Source organism: Gracilinanus agilis, chromosome 1 (genome assembly GCF_016433145.1).
Source record: "Gracilinanus agilis isolate LMUSP501 chromosome 1, AgileGrace, whole genome shotgun sequence".
In the NCBI taxonomy this organism is placed as follows: Eukaryota; Metazoa; Chordata; class Mammalia; order Didelphimorphia; family Didelphidae; genus Gracilinanus; species Gracilinanus agilis.
Genome location: NC_058130.1, coordinates 379,153,624 through 379,166,967, shown reverse-complemented (window position 1 = coordinate 379,166,967; position 13,344 = coordinate 379,153,624). Strand labels below are relative to the sequence as shown.

The 13,344-nt window shown below is 33.8% G+C and overlaps 1 protein-coding gene across 3 annotated transcripts in view; it reads right to left on the bottom strand.

The window, feature by feature from the left end:
- RICTOR (RPTOR independent companion of MTOR complex 2) overlaps positions 1 to 13,344 on the bottom strand; it is a 64,488-nt gene that overhangs the window by 40,806 nt on the left and 10,338 nt on the right. For all 3 annotated transcript variants that reach the window (XM_044664254.1, XM_044664261.1, XM_044664270.1), the window contains exons 6-11: positions 10,405 to 10,485; positions 8,152 to 8,252; positions 7,019 to 7,184; positions 6,608 to 6,709; positions 6,406 to 6,452; positions 2,872 to 3,007 (exon numbers count right to left, since the gene is read on the bottom strand). In XM_044664254.1, coding sequence (XP_044520189.1) covers positions 2,872 to 3,007; positions 6,406 to 6,452; positions 6,608 to 6,709; positions 7,019 to 7,184; positions 8,152 to 8,252; positions 10,405 to 10,485 — 633 coding nt within the window. The remainder of the gene's footprint in view (positions 1 to 2,871; positions 3,008 to 6,405; positions 6,453 to 6,607; positions 6,710 to 7,018; positions 7,185 to 8,151; positions 8,253 to 10,404; positions 10,486 to 13,344) is intronic.

Below are 13,344 nucleotides of genomic sequence, written 5' to 3'. Positions count from 1 at the left end.
ACTATGGAAACCTACCAATTATTGGTAAATATTATAGGACTGTGATTTAATGTCTCTCTGTTTGATTCCAGGAGAAGTGCTAAAAAGAGCCACGAGGTCATGGAGACTGACTGAGAATCTGCAAAGTGCCAAGGAGCAAAAGGCCATGCAGATCATGGATAGCAGAAGTTCTATGCCAATACTGAAGGGCTTGAAACTGGGGTTTGAGTTTTGGAGTCGCAGTCTTTTCTAACATTTTAGAGGACGAGAGTCCCCTTTAACTTAAATTCCTAGTGAAGCACCATAAGATTGGCTATCATTTATGGCTCATTCCCTGAGAAGGTGCAGAAAATCAGACCAGAGAAAAACATTCCTCTTATATATAGAGAGAATGGCAACTTTCTGTAGTCAATGGCTCCTGAATGGGTAGCAAACTGCTTAAATCACTTTAATTGGGCCTTGATTCAAAGGCCTGTTACAAGTTTATTTTTCCTTCTTTTATTTGAATTTGAATTTTTTTTTATTTCTTTTGCCAAATGATTCCATTTAACCCCATGACTCAGCGATGCATCCTTAGCTGAGAAATGTGTTATTTAGAATTTTCCTCAGGGGGACGTATGTTAAGTTTAAAAAAAAAATCGATAATGTAAAAAGGAAAAAAAAAATATATATATATATATAAATAAACTCTTTTAGGAGTAATTTCAGGGGGAAATGTATAATTCTTAGAAGGAAATGTATGTTTTATAATCTATAATGTAAAGTTTAAATTCTTTTGAGAATAATTTCAGGATAAGAAATTTGCCATCTCCCCAGAATCCAGACAATGAACCTGTTTGGTGAAGGCACCATGAAGATGCCTGAAGAGCCTTCACTGGACCATGAAGATCAAAATTGAACTCTGAGGTACAGTTGATTTGAACTATGGGGAGTTGAATGCATTTGTTTTGAATGTACACTCTTATGCCAATAGGGGATTGCCCCAAATTGGCTTTTTGTCAATGCGGCTAGTTTTTATCTTTTTCTTTTATCCCCAAATTTCTGCAATTTAGAAGTTGACCATGTTTACAGATCCACCAAAAAAAGACCAATCTTTTTTTTTTTTTTTTTTTTGCCGGATCTCAGGGGGAAATGTGTTATTTGGAACTCTGGGGGTCCCATTTAAAAGTATTTTACAAACTTCCTGTGGACATGTGGGGGACTTTGAAATTACATTTTCCGTGATCCAATGAGTTTCCGGTTTTGAGCGTCTTGTCGTCCCCAACGTATAGTGCAACTTAAATTTGGAGGTCAGCCTTGAGACAAGCTCTTTGGCTACTTAGGGAAGATGGGAGAAGATACGGACGGGCGGCATTTTTTGAAATAGTCAGGCATGGTCATATATATTTTTTCCAACATGGCCATGGTAATTAAAATATTAATTTTCCTCATAATATCAGCCTTTATCATTTTTAATCGTTACACATGTAAGATTAAATGGGAAGTAAGAAATATTCTAACACTCCCAGCTCTACTAGTGAGTGGACTTTGGAAAAGAAGGAAGAACTTTTATATATTTTTATATATATTTATATATATATATATGTGTGTGTGTGTATATATATACACATATATGTATATACGTAGAAAATATTTATATAGAATATATGTAGAAAATCTTGCAAGAATCTTTAGATTTGACTTTAGACAGCAAAAATTCTTATGTTTTTTATGATTATAGTCTTCCCTAAACTTAACTCTGAACAATATATATTCTATATATAATCAGTGTTGGAATAAGTGGCTCAGACTCAGTACAAGATCTTGGAAAGGAAAAAAAAAATGAAAAATTAAAAGATAAAAACAAGTTTGTTATCTATGAAGGAGGCATTCCAGAAAGCACAGTGGAAAAGATGGAAAGCTTCAGAAAGGTACAGAGGGGGTACTGGGTCAAAGGAAAAGGGAATAAGGAAGCAAGCAGCAAGAGACAGAGAATGGGATTTGAGTAATGAGAGGTGGGGTACAACAGCTTATTAATAATCATTGAGGAATGAGTTCAGATGGTTGGAGAGAGGAATAGATGTGAAGACTGGTGCAGAGAAAAGTGCAAAAGGCCATAGAGAATGCTGAGAGGAATCACAATGGAACTGTTGGCCCAGGAAGGCTAAGACACTAGGAAGCTCTCCTTTTAGGCTAGCACTCATCTCCTTTCCAGGAAGATTTAAGTTCAGGTTAAATATTCCAAAACGTTAAAAAATAGTCTCTGCTTAAAGAGTTTGCATTCTACTGGGGAGAAGCAGAAAAGACATTTCCATTTCTAATAATGTTTCTAACCAAGAATGAGGAGACTATTTATTATGTAAGATATATAACTACACGGTTATGTAGTAGTATGCAAAAGAAAAAGAATCAGTGTGCCAGAAGTGAACCCAATAGGCAATTATTTTTTCAATGAGACAAAGGGATCTACATTAACCCTGTCAACATGTATAGTTACAAAGTTTTGTTTCTCTACTCCCAATTTCAGATTGTTTCCTCGGCTTCTCATTATGTGGGAAGACAAATGGGAATAAAAGTTAACAAAGGCATCAAATGAGAAGATGGAAGACGTATTTATGGGAACTGCCACAAGATTCTTCAGCAAATGGAAACTTCTACAAGCGGTATGCTCAAAAATTTCAAAACGAGTTAAAATTGGCGATTTGAATATTACAGTCATAGTAATCTAGCCTTTGTACAAAATCTTCCAAATCTTTAGATTGACTTTAGACAGCAAAAATTCTTATGTTTTCTATGATTATAGTCGTCCCTAAACTTGACTCTGAACAACTACATTAAAACTAGTGTTTTCCTTACCCTGGCAAAGCATAATCATTTGATTTGGTAAATATTTAGGTTAAAAATATTTCTCACCTCTTCAGATTCAAGAAGAAATTCTGTAAACTGGCAACCCACAACTGTAAGTTGCTTGGACTTGGCAAAATCCAGATCCAAATTGGCATATAATTTGCTGCTGGGCTTGTAAAAATAGAGTAGTCGTCGCACAAACCTAGGATTAAGGTTAGAAAGTTAATATTTTCTCACAATGGAATAATTAGTCTAAATCTAAAGCAAATTTTAATAAAAAGAGCTATGCTGAAGGCAGGCATGAGAACAAAGTGAAGGTCTGCTAATTACTAGTAGGGAAAATCATTTGAGATCTCTCAGCCTATCCTTCCACTATGAGAACAGAACTTGACCGGAGATCTCCAAATTACAGCCTGAAGGTCAAATCTAGCCTGATGCCTATTTTGTATGGCCATGAATTAAGAATGGTTTTTACATTTATAAATATAATAAAACTTTATTTAGAAATGGTAAAAAACCAATTTTAAGTCCTGTGGCATACAATAAGAGGTATATACCACCTAGCTCTAAAATTCTGCTCAACTAAAATTTCAAGTTCCTAGAGTAGATCATTATAAATAAAAGGATGAGAAGGGAATATATGGCACCAATACTTTTTTTGTCATTAAGGTATCTTTTGCAATGAATCCTAAAAAGTAGTTTATAAAAACAGGGACCCGAGAGGCTAATCACTAGCCTTTACACCAAGACCTGAAAAAGAGGGGAAACCTACCAAAACAGTCAATCTACTTTTGAATAACTAATTATTATTTTTTTTCCTTATACAAGCCTAAAATAGTTTCCCCACAACTTCTAACCACTACTTCTAATTCTGCTATCTGGGGCTATGTAGAACAAAATGAAACCCTCTTTCATAAGCGGAAAGTCATCATCTGTTTCTCAAATATTTTTTACAGACTAAAGAGACTCAGTTCCTTCAACTGAACTTTAACATAGTTTGACAGGTGTTCCTATTAGGGACAATTCCTAGCTTATCAATATATTTCCTAAATTACAACACCCAAAATTGAACAAATACTCTAGAAACAGTCTCTAACTGGGGCATCAGTATACTTTTAAATGCAATCTTTTAAATGCAAATCATACTGCTCAATCATGCTGAGCTTACAGTACCCTAACCCACCCCCCAGTACCTCTATCCCCTCTGCCAATAAGAGATCTTTGTTTTAGTGTTAGCAAAATCCTTCTCATTTATATTTGTGAAAATGATTTTCTGAACCCAAATGTTAAGGCTTTTACATTTATTCCTGTTTCATCTAATAAAATTCAACCCAATATTCCAAAGTCTTATATAAAGATCTTTTTTGCTTCTGGCTTTTAGCCAGTGTCAATCACTCCTATTAAATCTGTCTAGCTCTAAGTTTGATGGATATACCATTTATTTATGCAAGTTATTGACAAAAAAGCTAAATAACAAAGCTCACTCTGAATGGTACTGAATGGTATTTTACAACAAAACACAGAGAAGCTACAAAGCTAAAAAGTACTTGGCTAGGAAAAAATAGGTATTATGAAGCCAGTGAATGAGGAAGATAGGTAGAAGCCAGTTAGAGGTGGGAGCAAGTTATTTGGGCTCTTAGATGTCAATCTTCCTAACTTAGTCCAGGAAATGTTTTCCTTATGATTCTAAAAATTGTGTAATATTACATAACAGTAAACAAGTTTCAAAATTCTTTTATTTCTCAGTTTCCGTGGTTAACAAGTTAGAAAAAATAAAATAAAATAATTTTATTATTATTATTATTATTATTATTATAGTTTATTTTTTAAGAGATTCAATATAAGCATAATGGATATAATAATCAACTTGAGAGTCAGTAAGACCAGGTTCACAACCCATTTCTGATACTTATTAGTTGTGTGACCCTGGGCAAGTCACTTTTCCTTCAGTAACTTCCTAGAAATTACCTAGATCATATGGGTTTGTGAGATGCTTTGATAAGAGTTTCAATACTGAGAATTCCCTATACAAAAATTATAGATGCTTAGTCTTTTATCAATGCCAAAAAGCACTGTTCTTCTACATCTATTCTCAGCTAGAAAAATTAAGTGCCACTTTTTCTGTTGCACAAGACAGGTCAGCTGGTTTTCCTGAACTGTATCTTAGTTAAAAGGGAAAGTTCTACAAAGGAAGAGCATATTGGGAAATGGCTGGTATATTAAAAAGACTATTAAGAAAAAAGCACTGTGTTCCTCCAGTACAATATTGTTTATACTTGTTTCTCAAATTTAAATAGCATCACTATTGCAGGGAGTATTTGTTAAGTGGGATAATGGATAAAGAATTAGACTTGGAATCAGAAAGACTCAAGCTCAAATCCTACCTCCCACATCCTAGATCATATTATCCTGGGAAAGTCATTACACCTCTCTTAAGTCCTTTCTTGCAAAATAGAAAAACTACTGGCACATACTTCCCAGCATGTCTTCAGAATCAAATGAGAATATGTAAAAAGCTTTGTAAATTTTCGAGTACCATGTAAATGTTATGTATTATTATTTTTCTTATTATAATGTACCCCCAAAATGCAACGATATGGGCTTCTTCATATGTCCTTATAATCACTAAAGTTTGGGGAAAAGTATAAATTATTAAAAATGTGGTTTTTATACTGAAGAAATTTTTAAAGTAATATTAAATCTTCCCTATTCCCAGAAAGGCTTATAGTAATTGATCTTTAGCATTTCTAATAAGAAAAGTTTTGTGCACTATCTTCAGAATGATTTAGATTAAGGGCTCCTTAAACCCTGCCATGATCACATTAGACTTGCCACAATTACCAGGCTCTTCAGGAAAGGAGTTTGGGTCTTGGAGGTTGTGGGTAGGTGGTGGGGATAGGGATGAAGAAGTACTGGGTGGTTAGGGGTTGCCCACACATCAACAAGATGGAGCTCCAGAGGTAGATTAACTACAGTCACTAGCTTTGTTGGTATATGAAGGAAGTCAGGCTGGAAACAATCTAGCATATCATTATCAAAATTAATAAACACTTACTGAGTGCCTATGATCATTACTATGGCATACTAGTCTATAATACTCTGCGATTGTTCCCCAGTTTTAGAAATTCAGATTGTGTGGTTAACCTGTATCAAAACTGAAATCAAAACCATACTTATTAAAAAATAATAAGTTTTTTGGACTTTTAATTAAAAAAAAGTTTGTACAAAATATGTAATACATAAAGGGGGGTAAGAGGGACACCTGCATTTGCACACGCAGACAACCACTGTGACCAAATTAGTGAATTTATCTATTCCAAAATATTATTTTGTAATCTGAATCTATGGCTTCATCATTGTGGGGAATTAATTTCATCACACTGATGCCACAAAAAAGAGGCTTCTCTGTGACTTATAGTTTTAAGAGATTTGCCTGGAACATTTATACATTAATGACTTACCCATGGCTACATAGGCCTATATACTTCCTAGTATAAAAGAAATTAATATAAGTGTAATACTGTATATTATACCAAATGACTAATTTTAATGACTGTTATAACATTCCCTAAGTAGTGAATTTATATAGTTCTTACATACCTGTGTAACTGTTCATCCTTATAGTTTCTTAGATTTATATTTGGCCACTAGAAAAAAGATAATGGATTATGTAGAAACTGTCTTTTAAACCATCAATTCCTAAATATTTATGGAGGCATTAAAAACCAACAATCAAAAACAGGATCTGAGGCAACAAGAAGTATATACCCATTTCAACAAATTATAAAATATTCTGTCCTACCTTTAGAATAGTGCCTATGAGATTCCAGTTCCATTCAAGATTCTCCTTATGATGAAGAACTTGGCTGTCTCGAAGATTGGTCATGAGAGCTTCCTCTGTATCCTGAATCATTTGATTAGAAAGACGGAAGGAAAATTATTTTGTAGCAAATAGATAAAAACAAAATATAAAATCCAAATTTGCAATGCTCCCAAATCCCAAAAAGTATTAATTAAGGATATAGTTCAATCATAAATGTTGAAATGGCACCTAAAATTATTGATAATAAAATATGAATTTTAATGTTTTCCACAGAAAGAAAATGAAAATTGCAAAAATTACAGAACTTTTGAAATAAAACTGCATCCAAAATTTAAATTAAGAAATGTCACAAGTAAAAAAAAAAATTAAACTTAGGCTTCACATAAATACCTTCAAAACAAAAATATCTTTCTGAACTCGGAGGTATTGATCCCTTTTTTGGTGTGTTGCCATAGCTTTCTGAACAATGTGATCTAAATGAAGACTATAAGGCTTAGGCCCTCGTTTCTTCATTTCATGAAAGCGTTTTAAGCAGTTCAGAGCTGCACTGGCTCGCCTAATAAGGAGAAAAAATACAGTAATTATTTTGACAAAGTATAGATCCTTTATAGATGCTGCTATGCCAAATTATACCACAGCCTATAGAAGTCTAATGTAAGAGTTGATTTTAAAAGTTATAGGATCACATTTTACTTTAGAATTCCATAAAAAAATCATCAATGCTAACTTTTACAAACTTTGCAAAGCAATTGGTGCAACTGGACTACTGAATTTATCAGCTAACTTGATCCTGACATACTTTTCAGCCCTAAAAATGTATAATAGTTCTTGAAAGATCTTTATCTGAGGTGTGATTACTGTTGACTGAAAGAGTGTTGATAGATGTGAAAACTAAACTAGAAAACAAATATAAAGTGTAGTACTGCATACCAGAGCACAGTCATTTAAAGTTTTTAAAATGTGGGTGAGAAAAGGACAAAGGGACCTAGGTGATATGACTCTCCAATTCCCTGTTAGAAACCTCTACTAACCCCAACCCCTTTCTATCTTAGCTCCCTCCATCTCCTCCTTGTCCAAGTTTTAAGCACTATAATTCCAGTCATATTGAAAATTTCTTGTTTTCCAGCTTTTGTAAACTACGTTTTCGTCTATTTCAGTACTGACAATCTATAGCATTGTCTTTATCGGTAATAAAATTTTGTTTTCACCTTTACAGTGTTTAAAACGATATGCCTAAAATATAGAATTTTTCACTATTCCTTTTCTTTAAAAAAATTAATAGTTGTTGCAGATGGTCTACACAAATGGCCCCAAACAGTTTGTGGCAAAAAAGTAATGAAGAATCCAATTGTCATGTGAACCACAAAATCAACAAGAAAAATGCTATGAATTTCGCATATTGCTTTTTTCTTATCTGTACTAAAAATTGCCATAAATGTCACATATGTTAACTTAAATTATAATAAAACTTCCATGTGCTAAGTACTAAGTATCTTTAAAGATGTGGTACAGTTCATACTTACAGTCTCTTTTCTTTAGAGATGTCAAAAGATGCTGCCATATTCATTAGCGTTGGTAAACAGTGCAAATGGTGGCTATGTGAATGAGGAAGGATTGTGTTTGCCTAAAAGCAAATACCACATGAATATACCATAAATCTTAAAATTCCTTAATGCTGATTTCATTACTTAAAGAATCTGTAATTTCATCAGTGTGGGTAATTCTTTCTAACAATGCAGACTGCAATCCCTCCACACCTTAAAAGATGGTCTTTATTAGTTGTTGTGACTGAAAAAGTAAAATAACATTATAGCCAGGCTCTAGGAGGAACCCATTGAGGCTAGTCTTCAGGTAACAGACATAGGCAAGAAGCACCTGAACCTGATACCTGTCCAGCTTAGGAGAATACCAATGAGAGTTGTGAACAAGACCACTCAAGAACCCAAGGTCACCCAAGCCAGGATGAGATATCCAAGCAGGATTTCAGTGGAGGATTGATATATACACATATATACATATAGAAGACAAATATCTTTATACTCATATTACATTAAGTAAATCATGCAAAACAAAAATACAAGCTCTATAATTTGTAATTTTTAAAATGGATTTCAACTGAATTCAAACTGGTTTATCTTCCTGAAAAACATTCTAAAAAGTATGAATCTGATATGACTGGGCCTAATTTATCCTAAATCATACTCTCTAAATAAAAGTATTAAAAAGTTCTTATACTTTGAATAGAAACTTGAATATACTAAGACTTTGGTTTGGCTTTTCTTTTTGGAAAGTCAATACTGGTACATTTACACATTAGGGAACTAAGACAAAATGATATGATATAAGTTTGAATGTGTATTCTTACTGTAAGGGTGTCCTGGTTCAGTCTTAAATCGAAAGTCAGACTTCAAAGACTGTAGCTCCTTACTGAAGGAGCAAAACTATTTGCTTAATATTATAGGAAGTAAAGGAAGTAAAAATAACTTGTTATTTAATGGACCACTAATTTGCAATTACTATTCAAATCACCTCATTTTTCTCTATGCTAAACATTGTAACTCCTTTTCCAAGAAAAAACCCACTTTAAAGCAATAAACTACAAAATGTAATTTTAAAAAGGTCTAGAAACTAGGAGGGAAAAGGAGATAGCATATAATGCTTTTTATCCATCTGTCAAAGCATTTTTTTATTTGTCAGTTTTTATAAAGAGGTTGGGCTGGCCTCTTTAATCTTTACATACTTAAAATAAGAGCTTTTTTTGGCCTTTCCCCACCCCTTCCTGGTATACTAAGTTCATTTTCACCCTTTCTCTCCTATTATCTAGGCTCTAATTTATAACTTACTAGAATATAAATTTCTTCTAGGCAGGGACTATAGTTCATCATCTTTATATCCTGAGCACTTAACACGGTAGTACTTACATAGTATATGCTGAATAAACTGCTGTTAAGATTTAAATGACAGTCTGTTGACCTAAATTTATAGTCTTATAATTGCATAGAGAGTCAGTCTTGGGGGTGGGGGGGACTGAACTTACATAAAACAGTCTCCCAGTTATAGATGTTGTTGACTTAGCAAGAAAAGCAAAATAAAAATTCCTCCAAACATAAAAACATATAAACTTCTATTAAAGGAGACAATATAGTTTGAATGTTAACATTCTCTACATCTGTAATATAGCCAGTTGGGTAACTGCTACATGTGGATTATTGGCTTTGGGGTTGAAAAGCTAGAGAGTTTAAGATTTGGGTGGCTATGGAATATCAATCTATTTAGTGAATATAGTTTTACATTCAATTGTTAATCTAAAAAAGGTGGACTATAACAACCTGTTATCAGCACAAGCTACCAATGCAGAGCACAACTCTGTGACTTCAAAGAATGTCTTTGAGCACTGCTAAGACTAAAACATTCAACACCCTCCAATAAAATCCTCTATACTTATATAATCAGGTTCTCTGAAGGCAAATGCATCTAATTTGTCCCAAAGCCCATTCTTAATAGTTTCTCCACCCCACCCCACACCCGCTGGATAGCTCTGCTGGCATAATGTTTGAGAACCCAGGGCTACCCCTCTATGCCAAAAGATGGAACTAAAAAAAAGGCTTCAGTTAACAGGTTTAGATCATTATAAACAAATATAATGTGTCAAGAAATGTGGAAGATTTTACCTCCATAATTATTTGGAAAGATAATTCAGTTTAAATAAAATTTTTCATAAAGTATATAACTTAATAAAATCAGTGTTTCATTCATAAATAAGATAGTAGACTTACCATATGTAAAAGTTCTCCTAATAGGATTGTAGCTCTAATTGAGACATGGTCATCACTGCTTGTTATTACTTCAACCAAACCCTTTGGAGGGGAAAAAAAAAGGAAAAATTTGCTCTAATCTTTCATAATAGATACATCATGTCTCAGAGTGATTTTACCTACTGTAAACTGATGGTACAAACCTTAGCTGGAGCCTTTTTATCACTTGAGAAATCTTTCTTGTATATTTTTATTGACCCTCATTCATAGCCATGTGCAGCACATTTAATTACAGTGTATATTTCAGGAAATTTTTTAAGGCAAACATATATCTGAGTATTCAGATATAAAGGAATTACTTTTGTTTGCCAAATTAAAGAATTAAAATTTAACTAAGCTTTAAAAAATGGATGACTAAATTTCCCAATAAAAATTCAAACTTAAAAATGCGAAAATACTATATTATTTTGGACACATTAGAGTGTGGTATGGACACACTTAGCACACCCTCTACCCTAAATACATTTTCTAACTTTTCCATTCTCAATCTGCTTAATTCTTCCTTAGAAATCTGTTTCTCCTTCTGACTTTATCTGTCATAAGCTATGCTCCCACATTTGCTATCTTTTCCCCCCAGAAACATTTTACTGTGTTTTTCACAATTACACAGAGTCAATTTTTAACATTGTTTTCTGACATCATAGACTCCAAATTCTCTCCCTCATTCCCTTCTTTCAGATTCTTTGAAACAATAAGCAATTTGATAAAAATTATCCATGTTCTAGCATGTAATAAATATTTCCATATTCTTCATGTTGTATAAGAAGACATATATCACAGATACAAGAAAAACACTCCTGAAGTAAATAAACTAAAAAATGGTCTGCTTCTATCTGCACTCAGATTTTATCAATTCTTTCTTTAGAGGTAGGTGGCATTTTTCATCCTGAGTCCCTCAGCTTTATCTTGGATCACTGTATTACTGAGAGTAGCTAGATCATTCAGAGTTGGTCACTGTACACTGTACACTGTTGTTACTATGTGTTAATATGTTCTGGTTCTGATCACTTCACTTAGTATCAGTTCATATGTTTTTCCAGATTTTTCTGAAAGGATCCTGCTGATCATTTCTTACAGTAAAGGAGCATCCATGACAACTGAACCTTGTTCAGCCATTCCCCAACTGTTGGGCATCCCCTCAGTCTTTAATTCTTTGCCACCACAAAATGAGATACTATAAATATCTACATGTGTCATCTTGTAGAAGGTAATTAATTAATGAGTAAATAGTTATTCTAGACTTGTAGAAGTGAGTTTTCAGCCTAAAAATGAAATTGTGAAGTTGCATGGGATGCTTTAAGAAAATAAAGGTCAGAGGTAGAGAATTCCCAGAGGCCCTTGGGAAGACAGTTGGTCAATAAATCTCACTCTCTTGGATCTTCCTTATTGAGGAAGGGTGTCTAGAGAGCTGTCTCTGAGCATTTGGAAAATTTTGGTGATAGCTAGCTTGGATAACATCTTGATATCTATAGGTGGTTAGAAGTGACTAATAGGAGAGAAGAGTGGTGGTGCAGTTCTCCAGTATTCCACTGGGGGGCAGCAGAGAAACTATCTGCGAATACCTGACTGAGTACAAAGCTGTCTGTGAATATATTTAGCTGCATAGAGAAGCAGCTAGCGGATTTCTAAATTTAAGACAATTTATAAGTAGCATAGTTTAGTAAGTTTAGACATTATATTTATTATATAGATAGGAAGTCAGGTTAGCCCTGATTATCACAGAAGAAATCTCGCGAGAGACAGATTGAGATCAGGGTTCTTTGTTATATCTCCAAATTCAATATCACTATTTTCCTTTTTCTGTCCCTATTTTCCTTTTAGTAGTTACAATAAATAGGATTTTTTTTATAACTGGTCTCCAGCTAAATTCCTCAATGAATAGTCCAACTGTTTCCTCATTTGCCACCAACAGAATCTCCCTATAAGCAATAGCCTATTTATAACTACTGACATCTTTAATACTAGGTTAATTTTCCCCATAACAGTCTTAATGTCAACTCTTCCTATTCCCTCACCTCTCAAATCTCAAAATAAGAACCAAGATCAAGTTGACTTCTAAAATCTCTTGTATTCAGCTTTTCTCTCTTGCTGGTACCAGCCTAGTGCGGACTTTTTATTACTGTTCATTAGAAGTAGTGCAATGAACTCTAAATACGCTCAGTTCCCTAATAATGAGACATCTGCCTTCATAAAAATCAGAGCTTTGTACAAAATTGAGCAGTAAAAACTAGTTTGTAGGGAAAACAGTACAGGGGTACATCGCTCAAAAACTTTGTCAGTGACATATTAAGAATCTAATAAAAGCAAGTGGCACAGTTTAATATATATTCGCCAGTTAAGAAATATATAAGTAATACAAGAATTAAAGGGAAGCTAAGTGGCACAGTAGGTAGAGTGCCAAGCCTGGATTCGGTTCAAATCTAGCCTCAGGCACTTAATTTATGACCCTAGATAAGTCACTTAACTTGTTTCCTCAGTTTCTTCATTTGCAAAACAGGGATAATAATAGCTCCTACCTTCCAAAGTTGTTTATGAGGATCAAATGATGTAATAATTATAAAAACTAGCACAATGCCTGGCACATCATAAGTACTATATAGATATTATTATTAAGTAGTGGTGTTGTGGTTTTCATAAAGCTAGAGTAGGCAAAGATAATGGCTAAAGGTAAGAAGACAGACCAAACAACTTGGGATGAGGAAGAAGGGAGTGGTAGGATGCGTGGGAGCCAGAACAGCCCTCTTCCATCTTCAGAGTTTCAATGCCTTTGTCTCTAATGATCCAAAATGTGGATTTCTTTATGTCTGTTGCTTGAGAGGTATCATATGCATGTTATTTTGTTTTTTCCCTTCCTTTTTGATATTTAAAGCGTGTGTGTGTGTGTGTGTGTGTGTGTGTGTG